At 46.6% G+C, this 23209-nt stretch overlaps 1 protein-coding gene across 6 annotated transcripts in view; it reads right to left on the bottom strand.

Annotated features, from left to right (window-relative positions):
- The window catches only part of SNX1 (sorting nexin 1), a 49537-nt gene that overhangs the window by 17065 nt on the left and 9263 nt on the right, over positions 1-23209 (bottom strand). For 5 of the 6 annotated variants that reach the window (XR_007776264.1, XR_007776266.1, XR_007776267.1 and 2 more), the window contains exons 2-6: positions 9600-9702; positions 7031-7167; positions 4784-4850; positions 3576-3619; positions 589-730 (exon numbers count right to left, since the gene is read on the bottom strand). Coding sequence is in view for 2 of the 6 variants with exons in the window: in XM_050967440.1 (XP_050823397.1) it covers positions 589-730; positions 3576-3619; positions 4784-4850; positions 7031-7167; positions 9600-9702 (493 nt within the window). In the remaining 4 variants the exon portion in view is untranslated. Of the gene's footprint in view, positions 1-588; positions 731-3575; positions 3620-4783; positions 4851-7030; positions 7168-9599; positions 9703-11030; positions 11124-23209 lie in introns of those variants that run through there. The other variant, XR_007776265.1, reaches the window with a different exon arrangement.

The raw sequence follows: 23209 nt of genomic DNA, 5'->3' as shown, positions 1-23209 counted from the left end.
CCAGTGTTTGCTACACTGTTCACAAGTTGCTCCAAGAGAACATTTTAGGTTTGTCAGAAGTTATTCATTAATAGCTTCTCCAGCACTACTGACAGATTATTAAGAGTTTACATTTCAGGTGCAGCACTTGACCAGAGACTGTTCTGATTAACATATGGAGCTACACCTATCTCATAGAACTGGAAGGGACCTTGAAGGTCATAGAGTTCAGCCCACTGCCTTCACTAGCAGGACCAAGTACTGATTTTGCCCCAGATCCCTAAATGGCTCCTTCAAGGACTGAGCTCACAACCCTGGGTTTAGCAGGCCAATGCTCAACCACTGAGCTATCCTTCCCCCATAAAGTTGCCCCTTAAGTTGTATGATCATTACTCAGAATCTTGATTCTGTGGCAGATGCTCTTATGAACTCAAGATTTATCTTCCTACAAATCCTGCAGAATATTAGTCTTGAGTTTTGCAGCTTGAGAGAACATGCCTGCCAGTAAACCCAACGCACTGGTGCATATTCATGGAAAGCTAACAGCTCACCTCAGGATTAGAATTAATTGCATTGACTGGCAGCAGAGTTTCTGGACATCATCCTCACCTATTAAGCTTTTTTCTGGAGGTGGTGGGACTATAAATCCATTCTGAGAGTGCTTCTCTGATAGCTTCTCATACAGACCCAAGAAGTCACTGAATCTCCTTTTCACAGAGAACTGCTTGTTCCTGAACAGTGGCAGACTAGTCTGCAGGAGAAAGACAAGAGTCAAACAAGACTAGCTACTGTGCAGCTGATCTAGCCCAGAACCCCTTTATAGGATGTTCAGCTAGCATTTTACCCTCCCTCCTTGAGCATCTCAGCCAGGAAAGGACAGTTTTCCTCCTCCAAGAGCCAAGAGTAGCCTCCCCTATCCTTCACCATTCCCCACCCACCAAGACAAACTCAATCTACGTTAACTCATTTTGGCAAGCTTGAGCCTCTTTATGCAAGCAAGACCAAAAAGAAACTGTTACTGAAGATGATCCATCTGAGGACAGGATAGCTCTGTAGCTGTATTAAGTTTCATGGCACGACAGTTTTGCCAGTGAGCTCCTGTTAGCCTTTAGAGTCATTTATAGTACTTCAGAAGTTTGCTCAGTGTTTCTTCAGAGAGCTTACAAAGCTTGACAAGTAACAGACAGGGAGATGGAAACAGTAAGACCAAGCTGTTGGGAAGCACACATGGAGGACTTGAGAGTTGTGTTGCTGTCATCCCTCAATCGGTCACGTACATGGGTGAATGGCTTTGAGCAAGTCCTTGTTAGAGTGACTGCCAACTTGCCATGTTCTTTACTATAATAAGAGCCTTTCAGTGTTAAACAGCAGCAGCTGAGAAAGATAGAATTGTAAGCCTGTGGGCAGAGCTGTGTAGGGAAGCTTGGGGTGACTGCTTCAGACCCCATGCTTTGAGAGAGCCGCATGAGCCAGTATGATTGGCTGGCCTGGTTGGTCCTGGAAGAGATGAATGTCACTTCTGCCCTGGGCCCTGCATCTCCGTAGGGACAACCCTGCATGCAGCACAAGTGGTGGTAGAGTAACAGATAACAGTAATCACAGTGTGTGTGTGTGTGTGTGTGTGTGTGTGTGTGTGTGTGTGTGTGTGTGTGTGTAATATATAACCACAGATCCATGCACGTGTGTCCCCTCTGTGCCAAATCCAGAAGCTGAGCATCTCAGTATGAAAGCCTGGCTCTGAAGCTCAAGCCGTAGAGATTCAGGTTTGTAGCATGAGACTTCTGGTGCCATGCAAGATGGCTGCCATCACATATGCAGCTTGTTTTCAACTGAAAGCTCCTTGGAGCAGGGACTGGCTCTACCTCTGTAGAACATCTAGAATTATGGGATCTCTGGACACCACCAAGTATTACTGTTCATCAGTTACGGTCTCCAGACTCATCTTCACTCGCAATGAACTTCAGACTATTTCTAATGCTCTTTAAAGAGAAGGTACCACACAATAGCAGCTTTTAGGTAGTTAACTGAGCAATAGCAAGTTACTAGTGGTACCAGAGCATAAAATCCCCTTACAGACAGGGATGAAGCAAATGTCACCAGCATCACTACAATTTGTAATGTATTTCACTAGCCTTGGCTATAGAGACAAGAAGTGGATGTGTTTGGTTTGGGAAGAAGCATTACACTTAGGACAGGAAGTCATCTCTCCCCCTACCCCTAGTCAGCCAGCAAGGGGACAGTTATTTCAGTGTAACAAGACTGCAGTGTGCCCATGGTCACAGATCTCTGCCACAGAATTGCAGAAAGATACTGTTAGGCTATTCCTCAAAATGAGATGTCATGATTATATAGAGCACAAGCCTTAAGGCTTCGCTAGGATAACTATGTGGAGAAGGTAATCATTGACCGAGGTGACAGCAATTCAGCTGGGATGGCAAGCTTGGGCAATAGCCTGTCTGAAGCCACTGATATAACCAGTATATAACTGGCCTGTTTTTAAGCCATTCTTCCAATTTTTAAAACCACAAAAGGGATGCAGGAACATATGTCCAAGCCAATACACTATTCATTGCTGCTCCCCTATTCCCCAAGGACTTGTTTAGGACAGTCACTTCTCATGAGTGAGATCAGGTAGTGAACTTTGGGGCAGGGACTCATTCATTTCTGTAATGCACGCAGCAGCCCCAGCTGTTTCAGGCAGGACAGGAAGTTAAGGTTCTGGAGCCAGAGATTTTTGGTAGTGTGTGTAGTTAAAATAACCTGGAGTTGTTAGTACTCTTCACACTTTTACAGGAACCGGGAAAGGTCAGTGGCTCTTTAGTGTCAAGTGAGCAAAGCCTGAGTTTTGTATAGCATCCGGAAGTGGCAACCCCAGCCTGTAAGTTTCCCTCATAACAAATTGAGCCATTGAGTCATGGCTGACTGAGGGAAAGCCACCTACTGTGCCACAAAACACCATGGGGGGGGGAAGAAGAGGAGAGAGAATGCTGCCAGGAATGAAGAGCTCCTATCCCTTTACAGGCCAGGGGTAACTCCTATTAGCTTATGGAGGTTGCTGGCAGGCTGGGGGAAAGAGGGGTTTTAAACATGCCTAGTTTGGGTTTGAGCCTCTTTAAAGGAGAGAATATTTAGATGGGTGTGTGGCCAGAATTCATTCCCAACGGGCTCTTGGAACTGGCTTTCTGCCAAGTAACAGTAAAGCCCCCTTATTATTCTGCATGGAGCTGGTGCCTGACAATCTTGTGACAGGAGAGATTTCACTGGAGACATTGTGTAGCTTTATAGAGCAGAACAAACAGTAGCTAGACTGATCCTTCATTGTGCAAAAAAGAGAATAAAGAGTCAGCCCTAGAGAGCTCACAGAAACTGACCCAGTTGGATTTAGGTCTTCAGTACATCATTGTTTTGCCAGGCTACTAAGCGGTTAAAGAAGGAGCTATGGCTGTTTGGGGACAACATGCAAAGCAGAAGTCTGAAGACTTCACATTTTGTAGGGAAATAGGTAGAATCTTGTACTCTCTCCACTCTGGAGTTGCTAAGAAAGTGTTTGTGAAATCTCAGTGGAGGGTAGGGGCTTCTTCCCCTATTAGACATACCTGTGTTGAGACTTTGTAGGCTACATATGCATTCATGCCATCCCCTACAGAAAAGCCAAGAAAGCAAAATAATATTAGTTCTCTAGACAATCTAGAACTTACTTCCTACTGATGCTTGGCATCTATGCTAGCCACTTTCTGAAGCAGGGGATGGAGTGCTCCAACTTGTTGCATTTAGAACTTCTGGAAAGCTCGTGGGCTCAGTTTGCACACTGACCATATGTGCCCAAAAGCATGCTGCAGCTCACTTTATAGGAGCTGCTGGATTCCTGCCAGTTAACAGATCTGGCTGCTGATGCTGCAGAGCTCTTTGTACTTCCTAAAGAAGTGAGCTGGACACACTTACAATTAATCATTTGTTGCACTGCCAGCATTTGGGCTAGTTCCACACATCTGTTTAAGGGTGAACAATTCAGTGGCTGTATGGAACAGGAGGCAACCTATATAGAAGGAAGCTGGATGCTAACCTACCCCTTAGCTACACGTGATTTGCCTTTTCACAGACTTCATCATAGCCAGATTATTAAAACAAAGCAGACACTTCCCTTTCTTCTAGCCAAACTAAGGGGTTATCTACCATGTTCTCCAGCTGCAGAGAAATGCTTCCATACCCTTCCTTCTTATAGCAAAAATTGCATTAGAGATGCCATTGATTGGTGAATGGGTCAAGGTCTGTGTCCAGACTCCTGACTTAGCCAGTCTAGTGGATACCTGAGCCACTGATTCCAACAGAAAAAGCCACCAAAGCAGGAGGTCACTGTGCTGGCCAAGATCAGGGTGCTGTCAGGCTTGATGCTGGTTCTCAGAACTATTCCTTCATTGCAGCATGGGCCCTACAGACTGTCATTGCTTCCTTTGGTGTTTTAGTCCTTATATGCCCTGAACTATTAGTCTCTCTAGTGGAGAGATCTCAGTAGCCATCCTTTGGTAGGCAGGCAACCTCTTTACAATAAAGGTAGAAAATAGCCTGACCTAATGGCAGCGATTGAGGGCAATGCATTTACTAAAAGCTCAAGTTGGTAGGCACAGAACCAGCCACCAGCAAGAAAGCAAACTGAAGAGACTGACATTTTGGGAATGGATAGGAGCAGGACTTGGCTGTGTATTCAGGAGGAAAGACAGTGGACTGGCTGCATCAAATCCTGCTAAGTGCCACTTCTGGACTACACTTTACTTCTGTGTACACTGTACATTGTACACAGACTCACCAATTTTTTCTGGGTCACTCACTCCCACAGTCAGCTCGAACTTGTCCTCCTGTTCCTCTTCCTCCGGCTGTTTAGGAAGAGGTGAGTACATATAGCAAGTCAGTACAATCCAAGATCAAGGTTTCAGCCTGCCTCAGACGATGCCAAATCATTATATATTCATACATGTGCTTATCTGGTGTTTAGATTACAAGTTCCTCAGGGCAGGGCTGCGCTGTTGCCTCTCACACAGCACAGACAGGAGCATAGTGCTGGACCTCAAGACTGTTCCCAGAAATGCAAAGCCGCATCAAATGAGGTTTACTACAGTTCATCTCACTCCTCTGATCCACCCAAGTTGGGCCAGTATGAGATCCAGGAACCAAAGGCAGTTTTGACACCATTTCATTCCTCTGACCTTGTGGGAAAGTGTGACAGAGTGGCCTCAAGGCTGTATTACATTGAACCTGGCTGTGTATGGCCCCCTCAAGAACCAGTATGGAAGCCTGGGATAACTAGACTGGAGTGGCACTTCCATCATATTCCCTACCACCAGGAGCAGCGCCATGGTTTCTGGAGTCATAGGCAGAATTTGGGGGGAGGGGGGCATTTTGCACGCTCCCCATGGGGTGCGCGGGATCTTCCAGTTCTGCACCTGTCGCACCGCCGAAGGACCCTCCGCCAAAATGCCGCAGGCGACAGCAGCAGTCATTGCTGAAATGTCGGCAGTAGCTCAATTGCCTGCTGCTGTTTTCCGCAGCACGTTGGTGGAGGTCCTTCAGCGGCGCAACGGGAGCGGAACCCGAAGCTTCCACGTGGCCGGTGGGGAGCACGCAAAATGCCGCCATCTGAATCCTGGTGCCTTAAGCGATTGCCTAATGGAAGCACAGGCCCTGCCTACCACACAGGCTGAGACAGAGGATGGAACAGAGCTGACTACACCTGCTCCGCCACCTGTGGGTTGCCCCACAGGAATCTTCAGGGAGCTGCTTAGACCACCATAACACCTTTATGTCACAGAAGCAGCACACAAGTGGCTGAATGGAGCAAGGCTGCAAAACCAGTCCTCAGTGCACTTCAGTCTAAAATGTGAAAGAAGGCCACTGATTGGTTCAGTGAGGAGCAGCATCTCCAGCTATACTGCACTGCTTCAGGTAAAGAGGGTAACACTGAAGTGGCACTTGAGATTCAGAGATCCCTTCCCCTGGCTAAGGGCTCTCCCACTAGAGACCCTGGTACTGCACATATCACCCTGCCAGAGAGAGATCAGTCCTCAGTTGGAACCCATCAGTGCAGGTCCGTGGCTGGCCAGGTGTGTGCAGGGGAAAATAGGAGGCATTGAACACAAAGCAACACCTCTGGAGGCAGATGGGTCCTCTGCCCAAATTCAAGTCTCCTCCTTCTGCAGTACTGCAGAGTTATTTCATTTGGCCTTTATAACCATACCCTTGCTGCTGAGACCGGAATCAGAGAGCCCAGCCTACACACTAGACATAAGTCACAATGTTGAAGCTGGCTTACAGGGAGACTTCTACAATAAAGAAAAAAGCAGCTCACTCTTCTGGATGGGAAGGCAAATAGCTAGTGGAAACAAGCCATTATACTGGCTGCCCTGGGAATATGCATGCAGGTCTGTTACTTTAAAGCCACCTCTAAGCACTATATAACCGTTTTGGCAAATTAAGTCATGCTTTGTTTCGAGAAGTGGTTTCGGTCTGTATGTAAATATATGCGGACGCAGGCTTGCAAAGAGAACTCAGGCAGGTTCTATCCAACTGAATCAATCACAGTTGGTATCAGGGGCTATAACCCAGGTCCCTAGCAGAGTACACAGATTACAGAATTGCACCTGGTAAAGGCCTAAGGCCTGACACTTGTGGAGGTGCCCCATGAAAGGAGGCTAGTGAAATGTGTGTGACACCATTACAAGCAACTTCGTATTCAGACAGTATTGCTGCATTGGAAGGGGTCATCTCACAGCAGCATGGCATGTCCAGTGGGCAACAGCTTGGTCACTCACTCGGTCACTTTGTCCCTCAAGTGGCCTTCACATTCCACCCTGGCAGAAACTTTTAGTAGTGTCCTGCTCTCAACTAGCAGGAGCTGCCATCTCACAGGGAGAGGATAATTAAGTTCAAGGGAATCTGAGCCCCCTTGAAGTTAACCAGTCTTGTGTGGGTCACCCTGACATTTTACCCTTCGATCACATGTGGACCAGAAGGCAAAAATTGGATAGAAGGCAACCAAGATGGAAGTTGCAATTCTCACCTCCTCATAGCTCTTTGGCTGGTGTTTGGAAGAAGAACTTGTTGCTACTTCTAGAGGCGGGGCAGGGCTGGACACTCTGGCTGGTTCCTTCTTCTGGTTGTTTTGTGTACTGTCCAGAGACAGCTCCACCGTGGCATCTGCAAGGCACAAGGGTCACCACCAAGGAAGAGAGTCAGCATCTTTTCTAATCTGACAGTCACCTGGTTCCACAGAAACTAGTAGAGCTCCTGTTCTGGGCAGTACTATACGGCCCAGTCTCAAGAATTTATACATGTAGGCAGTCATAACTAGCTATTTTTGCACCTGAGGCAATATAATAAAAATGTGCCCCCCTCCCCTCCGCCATGCCACCAAGCCCCCCCGAAACACACGCACCCAGCACTACCCACTCTGCGGAAACAAGCCCTCCTTCCCCACTGCCACCCCTGCCCCAAACAGCTGTGGGCCAAAAAGGAAGGTGGAGGGAAGAAACAGCATGCATAGGGTGACCAGATCACAGCAGTAAAATAGGACCTGCCCCCTCCCTGCTCAGCCCCACCATCACACCTCTTCACCCCCTAATTCCCCGCTGGCTTGCTGCGTCTCCCCTAGTCAGTCCCCCATCCACCACTAGCCTCCTTTCACCTTCTCCCTCCCCTGCCTCCAGCCAGCCCCTGCCATACCTGCCTGCCCTGCCTCTAGCCAGCCCCATGCCCACAGCCCCCTGCCAGAAGCCAGCCAGCCCGCCTCACACACTGTCAGATTATTCATTTAATTTTCATTAAATATGTAGACTAAATAATGAAATTAATAAATCTTCAAGCCGAATGTGAATTCATTCTAATGAACAATGGCACATTACGCAGTATTCATTTTTGAAAGTTTATAATAAGTGATGCTCCAGGGGAGGGGTGGGGAGCACAAGGTGGACGTTTCGCCTAGGGTGCAATATCCTTGCACTGGCCCCGCAGGCACGGGGTGGGGTGCAGGCTCTGGGCTAGAGTTTGGGGGCCAGAGGGGGTGGTGGATGCTGGTGGGAGAGGGGACTGCCATCACATGTGGCTTCCTTCCTCTCCTGCTGCCCCTTGCCATAACCTAACTGGGGGTGGGGGATGGGGCTGCCCCTTGCCCAGTTCGCAGGAGTGGTGGCTGGGGGAGGGGCAGATCACAGGGTCAAACAAACACTCACCAGAAGCCCCAGCAGCTGCTCAGGTGAGTGAGGCCCACTGCCGATGATCCTGTCTCCCACTGGAAGCCCCCTTGTTGTCTCCTCCACAGGAGTGCTGGGGAGGGGAGGGCTGTGAAGCATATGTATGCCTCCGTCCTCCCCCTCCTGATATGCAGCAGCCAGCTGCTTCCCCTCAGCCCTCTGCCAGCCAGCACCTCTTGTTGCCATAGAGGCAGCAGCAGCTGGGACAGCTGCAGCTTTCCTTCCAGCAGGGAAGGCTTTTTCTGCTCCCCTCGGCTTTCTGAGCCGAGTGCCTCACTCACCTCGCCCTCTTTCCGGCACTGCATGTAGGTATTTGACAGCGTTCACCTTGGAGGAAGTTCCCCCTGAACTCCTATGCTTATTGCTTGACTTTGGCTTCCACTAGTTCTATCACCTTATGGAGTTTTTAATCCCCTCACACACTTTTCAGAGAGCATGACCAAGCCATCGTCCCAGTGAACAGTTCTTTTCTGCTCCTACTGGCCAGGGCACCAGTTCTTACCTTATGCTACGCCACACTCCCCTCTGCTTGGCTGTACAAGGAGGGGAATAGCAAGAGCAGCTGGAATGGTGCAATACATTTTTGAATGGCACCTGCTCCTGGCACCGTCCCTGGTAGAAGTTCATTCCCTGCTACTCACAGAGCAATAGTTCTGAGATTCCTACCAGGATGCTCTCCATGGAGACTGCTTTGGTGCACTCTTCTGTCAAGTCTGGAGCCTTATGCTGGCCACTGGAGAGTGGATGTGCTTCATGCAATCTTTTGAGCCTCCTGGTTCCTGCAAGGAGCTGAGGACCTTCTCCTCCCCAGTGAGCAGCTCTAGTGCCATTGTGACTGCTTAGGAAGTCTACAAGTAGCTGTACTGACCAGTTCACTGACACTCTCAGGATTCTGAACAGCAACAGTTTAAACTGACCCATGCATTACTTTCACTCCACAGCTGGTTGGGAACTCTAAGCTCCCGATGCCACCTGCTCTGCCTGCACACTCCAGAAGAACACTGCAGCAGATCACAATGCTTACATTCTTTAGAGTTTGGTGTTTAGGCTTCTCCAGGCAGTTGCCACATGCAAGTAGTTTTCCCACTGCAATTTAGAGCTGCCCCTTTAAGGCAGTGCTAAGGAAACACTTACCCAGCTTTCCCAGAGAGGCCAGGAGAGCTTGTTACTGCTTCCATTATCAAAGGAACATAAGCAGCTGCATGGAAGGTGCAGGTGCCACCCTTACCACAGATCCCCTCTTCCACTGGGTACTTAAACACAAGTAAGTAATAACAAGCCTCCTGCAGCTTTTAGCTCTTATCTAGTGGCTGCAGTTGCCTCTCACTCTACCTGGAAAAAAAGTTTGAGTTGTTTTACACACAGTGCAGGGAAACTTACCTGCAAATAGGTCCTGATCATCTTGTTCCACACGAACCCCATTTTCTTTGAAGCTGCTATTCACTGGGAGAGGAGACTCCCTCTTGGGCGACTGAGGCTTGCTCTGAAAGAGTAACAATCAGTATGGACATCATGAGTTGAACAGATCACTTATACCTGCCAATAAGATGACTGGTCCAGTTCCCAGCCAAACCTTCCCCTCCCCCCAACCAGGGCTGGCCTTATGTGTGGGTGACTGCCCTGGGCGCTGTGGTCAGGGGGGTGCCATGGTCAAGAGACAAGGAATGGGGCAAGCCTGGAGTGTGAGGCTGCAGAAGGGCGCTCAGTGCAATGGGGGCTGGAAAGCCCAAGGAGACAGTGGGGACCAGAGCTCCAAAATACAAGTTTGCCCAGGGTGCCATTTTCCCCTAAGGCTAGCCCCAACCCAACCACACTATTCAGTCCAAATGATGTGGTTTAATTTCACACAGCTGTCGCTCTGCTGCTCCTGCTACGTAGTCATGCTTGGTCACATCACTGCTAATTGAATTTAGAAATGGGGTGGCAGAAGTGCATTAAAGCTTGCAAGGATTCCAAAGTTTAAGGGAAGGAAGAACTCAAAATAATTGAGGCAAAGGATCTGTGCAAAGAACAGCACAGGCAATCAATACAGCCAAGCTTAGCAACTCCAAGTACTTCCTGCACCTCTTATGATCATTTGATTTAGAAGTTGTGTCACTAGATTTTGTTCTTGTTCTATTAGAAAGAGATGCAGAGGGAGATTAAATTTGCTCAGAGCCGCTGCATTCTTGTCACAAGTGAGTTCTTAGACCCTATCTGCACTATAGCTGCAACAGCAGTGGTATTAGGGTTGAAAATGGTTGCTGCAGTAAGTTTCTAGAAGGTTTTCGTGACCAGCAAGGATAGGCATGTACAGAGATCACCCCCCTACTACGAGACACCGTCTGCTGTAACAGTAGCACTGTTGATAACAGATTCCCGAGAAGGCACTGCTCATGCTAGATGGTGCAGACACCTATTTACACATAGATATGACTAGTACTGTTTCAAGGATTGTGTGGACAGGGTCAGAGTTTAAATGCACCATGCACTGCTCAGCATTGGACTCTGCATACACTGGGCAAGTCAGTGCCTGTAATTCCATGCCCGGCAGATCCACTGGTAGCAATGGAGAAGCATTAATATTTTCACTGCTATAGAGTCAGCTATGTTCAGAGCAGGCCTCTTAGTGGTCAGGATACCAGTGACTTGAGATGTCTAATGTAGACAGTGCTCAAGTACCGCTACTGGTAGGGGATCATTTCCTGAAGTGCAGGAGAGGCCAGGTGTGAAGCAAACAGGATTATGGTTTCAGATCAGTAGGTTTCTATCCATTACACAAAGAAAGAGAAAAAAGGTCATTCTGGGGATCAATTTGCATGTCTTGCTCACTGGGGCATGGTTTGGAGTCAGATCTGTACTAGTGAGCCAGTAATTTCTTCTATATAAGGTTGCAGCAGGTCTTCTCATAGAAGAATTCCACAAAGGCAGAGAAGGCTGCACTGTCCAGAATTTCTGTCCTGAGTGCTTAGATTTCACTTAAAAGCCATGCAATGCGCAGTGCCAGCTTCTGAAGCCGACACCAAGCCCTAACAAGACACACACACACACCACTCTGGATAATGTTCCTTTTGAAACCCAGGGAGTTAATTCTTTCTGAAAGTTGTCCCCCCAACCCCACCTGCACTTTGCAGTGTCAGTTAGTACTGAGCTGTCAACAGGGCCAATCCAACCCTGTGACTGACAAGAATGAGTTTGCAGGGCTGTTCCACCCAGAGCACACAGAATACTGCCATTTGAGCAGGCTGCTCAATAGGCAAGAGATAGTGACTTAGTGACACAGAGCGGTCTAAGACATGATGAAAGTCTGCCAGGGAAACCAATATGCCAGGTAGCTAGTTACATGTTAAAAATAATCCTGTACTTCCACCATAATGAAGTCTTGTCTACACAAATCTCCATCCAACTCAATGGGCTTATGGGCCAGTAGGAGCTATGGGTTCATCTCTAGAGTTTTAGGGTGGAGGGGGTGGCCACATTGGAAGGGAAGAGGAAAGGCAAAGATTTACAGCTGAAGTTTGAGGATAGTGTAACAATAGCCTCTAATACAAGCAGTGCAATCCAGCAAGATGAGAACTCTCCACTCCCCTGCCACACGTAGAGCTGGTCTCAACAGGGCACTTACTGGTTTCCAGGAGAGGACTGGAATGTAATTAGCTGGTCAGCTAGGTGTAGCACTGGGGTAGATATCTTTGTCTAGGGAGTGTGCTGCAATTTGCATTAGTTACATCCCTCCTGTTTTTCTCTAGCAGGTGTGATGTATGGCTATTGCAGTTCTCTAGAGGGGACATTACCTATCCAGCTCACATTAAGGTACTGCATCCAAGCTCTCCCTCCCTCTATTTTTTGCAGACTTAACTCCCTTACGTTTCTATAAAAGTAAAGCAAACTGAACTCTGTTCCCCAGCTCTCTTGTAGGCAAAATAATGTTTTTAATCCAGACCTCAAGCAGAGACAAAACTAGTACATCACCCATTGATAAAGCAAAACTCCTTTTCTAATCTGCAGACTTTTCTCTAGAGATTCACAAGGGGGAAAAATAAAAATGTACCTGATAATTAGTTTTAGATCCTAGCTGGGTCAGAGGCCATTACAGTGACCTGTGGTCCCAGTTACAGAGATGGAGTCAGATACTAAGCGGTGTAGCAGCTTTGACTAACAAGAGGACCTTTGAGCCTCTGAATACTTGTTTTCTGGGGTATCTGGACAGTTCTGCCCATATAGCATTTATACACTTCTTCCTTTGCTGTTACCAACCATTTACATGAAGGTATGGAGATCTTGTCTCCAGAGCCTGCTCTTCTAACCTGAGATGCAGTTGAAGCACTGTGTATAATGCATTTCTGCTGGCACCTGCAGCATACAGTTTTGCAGCAGAGACCATGCTGTCCAAAGACAGTTAACTGAAAGTGGAAATAACCAACATCAGTAGTGTCTAACCACCTTAACAAGAGGTTTTATCAGATCTTGAAACTGAAGTGGAGAGAGAGTTTCAGCCCAAGCAAAGATGGAGTGGCAATGAACACTTCAGCTCCCTGCTCCACTCTGCCTCCTGCTGGAGAGAAGTGCTACAGCAACAGAATACACAGCGCCTTTGCTGAGATTATCGGTCCCAGGGCTCGATTAAGGCAATCCAGACCCTTAGCTACACCATGACATGGACTCCCTCCTGTGGGGCCAGCCCTGTACCATGGGGCCACTCCCACTTGGAGTACAGGTGAGGGAAGAGGCCCTCCTAAAGAGGCAAGGGAAGCAGCATAGGCACCCCCTTCAAGAGCAGCAGGAGTCCCCTCTCACCTCTAGAGGCATAGGTGGCATCAAGGGGAAACCCCAGTAACTTGCCCAAGCAGATACTCCCACAGCCATAGAGTGAGTGGGCTGTACCTGCTGCAGTCAGACTCAGAATCACAGAAATGTCAGGCTGAAAGAAACTCAAGAGATCATCAAGTCTAGTCCCCTGCACTGAGGCAGGACCAAGTAAACCTAGAGCACACCTGGCAGGTGTGTTTGTCCAACCTGTTCTTAAAAGCCTCCAATGACAGGGATGCCATAATCCCCATTGGAAGCCTGTTCTGGTGCTTAACTATTTTATAGCTGGAAAAGATTTCCTAACAGAACCCACATCTCCTTGCTGCAAATTAAGCCAATTACCATTTGTCCTACCTGCAAAGGATACAGAACAACTGATCAAATATATTAAGGACTGTTGTAAAGAGGATGGTGAAGACTTAACAGGTCCACTGAGTTTTTTCTCAAGACTAAACATGCAGGGTTTGTGTTTTGTTGTGTTTTTTTTTTGGGGGGGGGGCGGTGTTTTAAAAAACCCTTCCTCATACATCAGGTTTTCCAAGTCTTCTCATTTTTATTGCTCTCCTCTGGACTCTAATTTGTCCACCTCTTTCCTGAAGCATGGTGCCCAGAACTGGACACAGTACATCAGCTGAGGCCTCTCCAGTGTTAAGCAGAGAGGACACATACCTCCTGTGTCTTCTGATCCTCTTTTTAATAAATAGTGCAGCTGCACGAACAGCTAGTATCAGACTGCTGGCTCATTCAATCTGTGACCCACTAGAACCACAGATGGTTATATGCAGGGTCCTCTATTACACTGTGCATTGGTGAGGTTCCCCAGAGCTTGGAATTAACACCTCATTAAGATGCATGGGGAAGTTCATCCCCTCAGAGCTATTATTTCAGGCTGTCTGAAGACTGGCAATCTCTAATGCATTGTTACATTGTTCACATTTGAGCTATGCTTTACAAACATGAGACCTAGAAATTTACATGAAAACTGAGATTCACATGTGCAGCACTCACATACTGTCAGGCAGGAGAGCCCTAGGCATTGGCCTATAGCACTTCAACCCAGCCCTGCTTGCTTTATGGATGCTGTGGTGATTGACTTCTGCTGAAGCAGCTGCAGTTCAGATCTTGTTTTCCTGCAGTTAATCTTACCATTAAATTAGGGAAGAAGGGGCACAGATGACATGTAAGCAGGACTGTAGCAAGAGGCTGAGGTTTCCCTGGACTGCATTAGAGGTTTGTTGTGCTCTGCAGCCACCTCTTAGGGTTTGTCCACACTTACATTTTCTAGCAAACAAACTTGCTAGCTCAGGGTGTGAAAAAAATCACACACACACACACCTGAGCGCAGCAAATCTGAGCACTTTAAAGCACCAGGGTATGGCTACACTTGATATTCCAGAGCGCTGCCGCAGCAGCGCTTTGATGTGTGAGTGTGGTCAGAGCGCCAGCGCTGGGAGAGAGCTCTCCCAGTGCTGCATGTAAACCACATCCCTTACGGGTGTAGCTTGCAGCGCTGGGAGCCGTGCTCCCAGCACTGATTACACTGAGGCTTTACAGCGCTGTATCTTGCAGTGCTCAGGAGGGTGTTTTTTCATAACCCTGAGCACGAAAGTTGCAGCGCTGTAAAGTGCCAGTGTAGCCATGGCCCCAGTGTAGCCAGGCTCCCAGCACTAGGAGCTAATCCCCTGGTGGAGGTGGATTACCAGGAGCGCTGGGAGAGCTCTAGTGCACAACCACACTCACTTCAAAGTGCTGCCACGGGAACGCTCCCGCAACAGTGCTTTGAAGTTTCTAGTGTAGCCATGCCCTTATTTAAATAAAGGGGGAACACTAACTGCTTAAATGTCTCAACATTTCAGTTTTTTTTTTTGTTTTTTTTTTTTAAGTAACCAGGTTCCAACTCATGTCTGTTAAAGATGCCAAGCTATTTTGGTTCTATCTAGTTTGTTATCCGAGTACTACTGATTGCACCATCTCCAACTCCTATTCCCTCGTAGCATCCATGGCTACATTGTAGTAGTGACTAAGCTGTAGCTTGGGAAACTTCTATAGCTCTCACTATTCTCACCACAGTCGTCGATGGCCCACCTATGCTGACTCACTAGAGATGCTGGATTTCACACATGCTCAGAGTAGCACATTCCCCTTGGGAAGATAAGGGCTTGTGCTATTTGTAAGTATGGCAAGTCAGACTCTACCCAGCCCCCTGATGTGAACACTACCTTGTGATGAAGTCTGTTTAGCTCCTCACATGAAGGAGATTGATTTTATTTACTGGAACATGGAAGAGTAATGGGGCATGGCAGAGACCTTAGCTCAGAACAAGACAGAAACATGGATAGTTGCAAGGGAGGCAGTCCTCTCCTGGGTGTACTTCACTAAGGAAGTCAGTGTAACAGCCAAGTTTCAGCTCTGGTTCTGCTTATAATGCTTGGTCCAAAGAAAACCACTCAGTTCCGACTCACTGCCAAGTAAGCCATTGCTGATTAAGCTGGCTGCTGGAATTTTAAGAGTCCAAGCTGAACGCATGTTGTTTCATGTAGAACAGTGAAACTGGAGTGGCTAAAAAACACAAAACAAAAAACCACTGCTGTTTTAATAGGCAGCACTGAGACAACAACTGAGGTCAACGGGAGTCAGCCTGTGTAAGTACTTAGCAGTGATCAGAACCAGATTTTATAGTATGCCATAGTCCAGCAATGCGAGCCTGCAGCAATATAGCAGGGTTCCTATACACTGCTCAGCAGAGGTCTGCTGTAGCACATTTAGCTAGGAGCTAGACAACAGAAGCAGAAAAAAGACTGGAGATTTGCAACAGAGTTCAGGTGAAGGAGGCAGTCACAGGATCCTTGGGGGCAAACTTGTCAGTTTGTTGTGCACTTGATTAAAGATTATAGTGAGATCTGGTGTGGGGTCAGTGTGCTGAGCCAAATGGCCTGCCTGGCTAGGCTGAGAGCTCACTAAGGAGGTTCTAGCCTGCTGGATCCCTTGACAATGGGGTGGGGCTAACTTGGGAGAACAGGCATTTAGGAAGCTAGCACCTAAGCTACCAGAAACAGCAAACCAGGGAGTTTAGAGACCCAGATACACCTACAAACATTCTAAACAACCCAAAAACCCAAACCCCTTCAAGAGAAGGCAGGTAGGCAAAAGTCCAGCAGCAGAGTGGGGATTCTCTACTTTATTGCACTGAATGGAGCATGTATGGTTATCTGCTTTGTGGGCAGATACTGTAGGTGCACATACATGCAAGGAGCTCATGGCACTCAGATGGAGCACAAGCTCTTGAGAGCCAAGTGGCTGAATTGGAGGAGCTAGGAGGGACAGAGGTACATTGATAAGACTTCCAGGGACACAGCATGGTCCTATCCCCACGCTGACAGCCTTTGTGCTGTTGAGGATGAAGGTCTTAAGGAAATCAAGCTGGAGCAAAGGGAGACAATCCCATACTTGGGGTCCTTCTTCCAGATGTTATCATGCACTCAGGTGAATACCTGAAACACTGGGCTATAGTCACTCATTCAATGGCCCAATAATTTAAACAACTTGAACATGTAATTAGACCAGAAAAGTGAGAATGATAATAGCCCTGAGGTTAGGGCATTCACCTGAGAGGTGGCAGATCCCTGTTCAAATCCATTCTCATCAGGCAGAGAGGGGGAAACTTTAACTGGTGGTGTCCTACAACCCAAGTGAGTGCTCCAGCTACTGGGCAAGAGGTTGTCTCTCCTTCCCCACCCCAAGCTGTTGTGTGGCGGTCAGCACCCTCTGAGCACACCTACCAATCAGGCCCTACATCAGACTGAAGAGTCATTAGAGGTGGTTTTGGAACAAATTGATAAACTAAACAGTAATAAGTCATCAGGACCAGATGGCATTCACCCAGGAGTTCTGCAATTTCACATTTGAGTTTCTTCAGAACTACTAACTGCAGTTTGTAACCTATTATTTAAATCAACTTCTGTACCAAATGACTGGAGTATAGCTAATGAGATGCCAATTTTTAAAGAAAGGCTCCAGAGGATCCTGGAAAATATAGGCAGGTAAGCCTGATTTCAGTACTGGGCAAACTGATTAAAACTAGAGTAAAAGACAAAATTGTCAGACACTGACAATGTTCCTTCTAATTTTTTGCATGCATAACAAAATTCATTTTGCATATGTGCACCAATATGGAGGTGATGTGTTGTGGGGGTGGGGCCAAGGGGCTCAGAATGCAGGAAGGGGCTCATGTCTGGGGCACAGGGTTGAAGTGCAGGGGGGTGATGGCTCCAGCTGGGGGTGTGGGCTCTAGGGTGGGGCTGGGGATGAGGGGCTTGGTGTGCAGGCTGCTCCCCCCCAGCCCTCTCCCTGGCCACAGCAGCCGCCTCTCCCTGTCTCTGTGGCTGCTGCATCTCTGGGCCTGGGGCCAGGGAAGAGGTGCCTTTCCCCAATGCAGCTTTGAGCACCTGTGTGGTCCCTGATAAACTGCTACATGTCCACACAGCTTAGAGGAAACAATACACAGATGAACATGATTTGTTGAAGGAAGAGTCAATATGTTTTCTGTAAAGGGAAATCATGCCTCACCAATCTACTAGAATTCTTTGAGGGGGTCAACAAGCACGTGGACAAGGGGAAAACCAGTGGATATAGTGTACTTATGTTTTCAGAAAGCCTTTAACAAGGTCCCTCAAAGGCTCTTAAGCAAAGGAAGCTGTCATGGGATAAGAGGGAAGGTCCTCTCATGGATCAGCAACTGGTTAAAAAGATAAGAAACAAAGGGTAAGAATAATAGTCAGTTTTCAGACTGGAGAGAGGTAAGTAGTGGTGTCCCGCAAGTCTTATTGGAACCAGTCCTATGTAATATTCATAAGTGATCTCAAAAAAATGGGTAAACAGTGAGGTGGCAAAATTTGCAGATGATATAAAACTACTCAAAATAGTTAAGTCCCAAGCAGACCGTGAAGAGCTACAAAAGTATCTCTGAAAACTGGGTGATTGGGCAACAAATGGGCAGATGAAATTCAGTGTTGATAAATGCAAAGTAATGCACATTGGAAAACATAATCCCAACTATCCATATAAAACGATGGGGTCTAAATTAGCTGTTACCGCTCAAGAAACATCTTGAAGTCATTGTGGATAGTTCTCTAAAAACATCCACTCAGTGTGCAGCAGCAGTCAAAAAAGCAACTAGAATTTGAGAATCATTAAGGGATAGATAATATATTGCCTCTATATAAATCCATGGTATGCCCACATCTAGAATACTGCATGCAGATGTGGTTGCCCCATCTCAAAAAAGATATATTGGAACTGGAAAAGGTTCAGAAAAGGGTAACAAAAATGATTGGGGGTATGGAACAGATTCCACATGAGGAGAGATGGAAAAAATACAAGTTTTATTAAAGCTGAAAAATCCAACTAAGCGGGATGGGGGGATATGATAGAGGTCTATAAAATCATGTCTGGCATGGAGAAAGTAAATAAGGAAGTGTTATGAGAAGGAGTAAATACTGCAAGAACCAGGGATCACTAAATGAAATTAATAGGCAGCAGGTTTAACAAAGGGAAATTTTTTTTTCCCCATCTGCACAACAGTCAACCTGTGGAACTCCTTGCCAGAAGAGGTTGTGAAGGCCAAGACTATAACAGGGTTCAAAAAATAACTAGATGAATTCATGGAGAAAAGGTCCATCAATGGCTATTAGCCAGGATGGGCAGGGATGGCATTCCTAGCTTCTGGCAAACAGAAGTGAGGGATGGGTGACAGGGGATGGACCACTTGATGACTACCTGTTCTGTTCATTCCCTCCAGGGCACTTGGCATTTGCCACTGTTGGAAGACAGGGCATTGGGCTAGATGGATCTTTGGTCTGACCCAGTATGGCTGTTCATATGTACATATGAGCTAGATGCTCCTCCATGTATCTTCCCCTGGTTTATGAATGCTCCAGTGCTTAGGTGGGAGATAAATACCTGGACAACTAGAGTGAGGTAACAGTACACATGCTCAGTGGCAGAAATACAGGTGCCTAGGGAACTTTTATTACCCCATGCAAAATACCCCATATAGGCATCATGTGATTTTAGGCAGCAGACAAAATCGTGGATTGCAGTGGCACCTAAGAATGAGACTTAGTTGCCTAGTTACATCTGTGAATCTAGGCCTAAGTTGCAGCCTACATAACACATTTGGCAGTCAATACATTAAGGGGACACATCTAGGTTACAGGCCAGATACTAAAGGTCACCTAGATAGGCATGCCATTCTCACTGTAGCATTAGCAGTCACAAGTTTAGGCCACCCATCTAGATCTGTATAGCCAGAATTATTCTTCCCCTTCTGGAAGGAAGAGACTATCATACGACTATGGGAAAGATATAATAGGGAGATGGTCTTTTGTTCTATCCATGCAGGCAAGAATTTCAGTTCATTCTGCAAGAAGTGCCTGCCTGCAACCAGCATAAAGGTACCAACTATGTTAATTTGCCTCACATATGCCTTGAGCAGCAGGACAGGAATTATAGTTCTTCAGTTAAGAGCATGCCCAGTAAACAAGAGGAATATGGGACTGAAGTCAATGGACCAAAACTGTTACTTTGGAAATGAGGCCTAATTGATTAACAAAATAAGGTAAGGATGGAATAGCCCATCCATCATCCCCTTTTGGGGGCCCTTAAAGAGACTTGGGGGGGGTGACCTTCCACTGCAGCTGCTGCTAAGGGACTTTCATCCTAACACCAAACTTGGCATACAAGTGGGTATGCCCGATGTCCTTGCTGGTGAAGTGGTGGCAATCAGTCTCATCCATGCAAGATTCTGCTCCATGTTTTCTGACCTCATGTGTCCCTTTCTATCTCCCACTATCTTCCTCCTGTCCTGTCTCTGGTCTTTTCATATGATCCTGTGATTAACTACACAACACCAGCATAATGAGATGCTATGGCCCATCCAGCTCTGACCAGCCTGAGAAGGACCCCATAAAGGGAAGGGACTTGACTAAGAAGCCAGATAGCCTCCCTGAAATAGGTGAGCCAGGTCCAGAGCAACAGCTGCTGTGGCCAATCTGCCAGGCCAAAGCATCTCGTCATAACTGATTAGTCACCCTGTATCCTAAAACGTATCAACTGTGCTCCACTCCCACCCTATCTTCTGCCCTGTTGGTCTGTTTTGTTAAAAGCAAGAAAACAACTCGTTCTTGACTCAAGTGACTAGAACAAATCTTTTCTTCCCCATCAAAAAAGATGATGGGGAAATAAGAGGTCATATCCTCTGAAAAAGGGACTTAAATATTAAAAGAAGGCGATGTGTTTGGAGTAGAGGTCTCTGCTTGCTTAGTACTGTGACAAACCATTAGAAAACTCATGCCAAAAGGCTGGAAACTTAGTGATTGGGAGATACACAAGGAAAAGAATCAACATAAAGCACTAAAATTGAGTGAATTTTCTTCAGTTACATGTGTGTTTTACATACATATTAAAGTGTTATATGGTGACAGTGTCACATTAATATCGACTCTCTGGGCCCATTAACTGAATCAAAAGTAATACAATAGCACTCACATGGAGCATTTGACCAAGGCAGAAGAGGATGTATGGGTCAGTAACAGCTACAGAGTTTCACATCTCCTTTCTCAAGATGAGTTTCTCTATTGTCCTTTTATCTCAGCTATTGGTAGATATTTAAGACAGATACCTACTAGACAGAGACTGATATGAAAATTTAAGCAGACCACAAGCAAGAGGAAAGGGCAAGACCCTAGTGACAATCTTAGCTCCCTCTTGCTCTTGTCTGTCTTGTCAGATTCAGTAGGCTGCTGGGAAAAGCTACCAACAGCAGTAGAAACTCCTGGTCTGCAGACAGCTCAGAAGTCACCAATGCATTGGTCATAATCACAAGTGAAGCACTCTCTTCAGAGTCAAATGACAGACTTAAATTGTTCTCCAGGATTGGCTAGCATTGCTTCTGTACCCTTCTCTCCCACAATTCACTAGGGTAAGTCCTCTACTATCATTGGCAAGTGGCTTTTTCCCAAGTCCTGCTTTGTGATCCTCCAAGCATTGCTTATTAACATATATGTCTGAGCCAGGAGGACAAAGACCTATAATGGCTAGAATACTAGGGAGTATTATCCTTGTGAAACTGCCACAGGATATCAATGCAAGAGTTTAGTAAGATCCAAGAGGACCATCCATTTTTCTAAACAGGGATCTCACTTGCAGTTACACTAGACAGGAAAACCATGGTGTTTGTCAGCCCATATACACTTTGAGGTACAAGGTGGTATTCAGGTGAGTCCAGAAAGGAAGTTCCCGCCACCAAAATATTGTATATATGTAGATTTTGGAGGCTGGCTGAGCTCTTCTCCAAAGCTTCTGGCAATGGCTACTGTTGATAAAGGATACCCAACTATATGGATCATTGCTCTGTTCTGGCAATTCCAGTGTCTCTTTACTATGGGACTCCAGCTTACGTGCCTACACAGCAAGTCTAAGAGCAACTTATCACTGCTGGAATTCCCACCACTTAATAGGCAGGGGCAGGAGCAACAGATACAGAACTAATCAGCTGAAGAGGGCATGAGTTAAACAAAAACCAAGGACTTTCCTCTACCTATCTAGGGATTCAGATATAAGGTGGAGAAGGGGTCAAGGAAAGGCAGTGTCCAGCCAGGACTATTAACATGTTTATCCAGATTACCAAGTCACTGATTAATTGCTGAATGGCCAGGCCATTTCTGGTTCCTCCTCTCTCCATGTTACTACATCAATTAAACAAGGGATCTTTTAGCTCCTAGCAGTTTCTACTCATTTTTTACCTGAAGGCTTGAAGTGCACATCTATTTAACAGCAAAGAGGTGCAGTCAGCAGTTTCATACTGCAGCTTTTAGTAAAAAAAAAAGGGCAGACCAGTGTCATTCAAGAATGATCCCAATGAACTGCACAGCAGAAGGAGCTGAAGCACCACTGTCGAGCATTTGGGAAGCATCTCTACATTGAGTCCTGACTACTGTCTGCCTGGTATATCTGCAAAGACTGCTGCCACAAGCACACACAACTCCAATTTGTTTCCATTAGCTAATGTGGACAGGACAGCACAGCTATCTTTCAGGCAAGTGAAGAAACTTCAGACACTGCATGAATCTTCAAAGCTTTGCTCAATATGGCAGAGTGGGCCAGAGAGTTTTGTTCCAGATAGTCCCTTCCAGCCATCATGATGCCTAGCAGAGGAAGAGCTAGAACCCCAAAAGGCAAGCAGAGAATGAGCTTTAGAAATGAATTAGGATTTAGGACATGCATTTTGCTGCAAGCTGGAGGTTACCATTCTAAAGTTTCCTTAATGCAGAGCTGGACTTTTTTTTTTTTTTTAAAGCAAAAGACATCCAGGCTTTGTCTACACTAGTTCTACTTTCTAAAAATGTAGAGCTGTTGCCAACACTTGTTTAGCTTCTGCCTGCATTACCAACACTAGAAACAATGCAGGCTGATTGCCACCAGCTTTTGATATCAAGTTGATTAGAAATGTACTACACAGGTTTATACAGTGCTAGAAGCAGCCATGCCAGCAACCCATCATTCTATTTGAAATAGGTTCTTATACCACCCTTGCCACCACAGTACCAAGCACCTTCCAGAAGTATACTACACTAGAAGCACTGTGCCAGTGTAGTGAGTCAGGTGAAAACACTCTATGCAGACAGGCAAGAGAACTCTTCTGTCGACAAAATAAATCCACCTCCCTGAGATCCGGTAGCTATGTTGGTAGGAGACGCTCTCCTGTCAACATAGTGCTGTCCACACTGGTGCTTAGGTCAGTGTAACTTATGTTGCTCAGAGGAGTGGCTTATTTGCAGAAGTGGTAGTGTTGACCTAGCCTCAGTGACATGGCTCACTTCTGTCATTCTCTCATCCTCTCCCCAGGCTGGGGCTCAACACTGGTAATGCTGACCAGTGTTTAGCAACAATGGGAAATGTAGGATAGACAAGGCCCAAATGTAAAGACTAAAAGGTACATTGATACTTAAAATGCTACAGCAGTATTGCTACAGCACGTCAGTATAGATGCTTTCTATAGTGACAGGAGGGGCTCTCCTGTTGCTGTAGTTAATCCACTTCTGAGAGGTGGTAGCTGGGCTGATAGAAGCATTCTTTCACCAACCTAGCACTGTCTATACTGAGGCTTAGCGTGGCATAGCTGTGGGTCTCACCCCTGAGATAGG

The sequence above is a fragment of the Gopherus flavomarginatus genome, chromosome 9 (genome assembly GCF_025201925.1).
Source record: "Gopherus flavomarginatus isolate rGopFla2 chromosome 9, rGopFla2.mat.asm, whole genome shotgun sequence".
NCBI lineage: Eukaryota > Metazoa > Chordata > Testudines > Testudinidae > Gopherus > Gopherus flavomarginatus.
The sequence above is the reverse complement of the archived record's forward strand: the minus strand, read 5'-3'. Positions and strand labels throughout refer to the sequence as shown.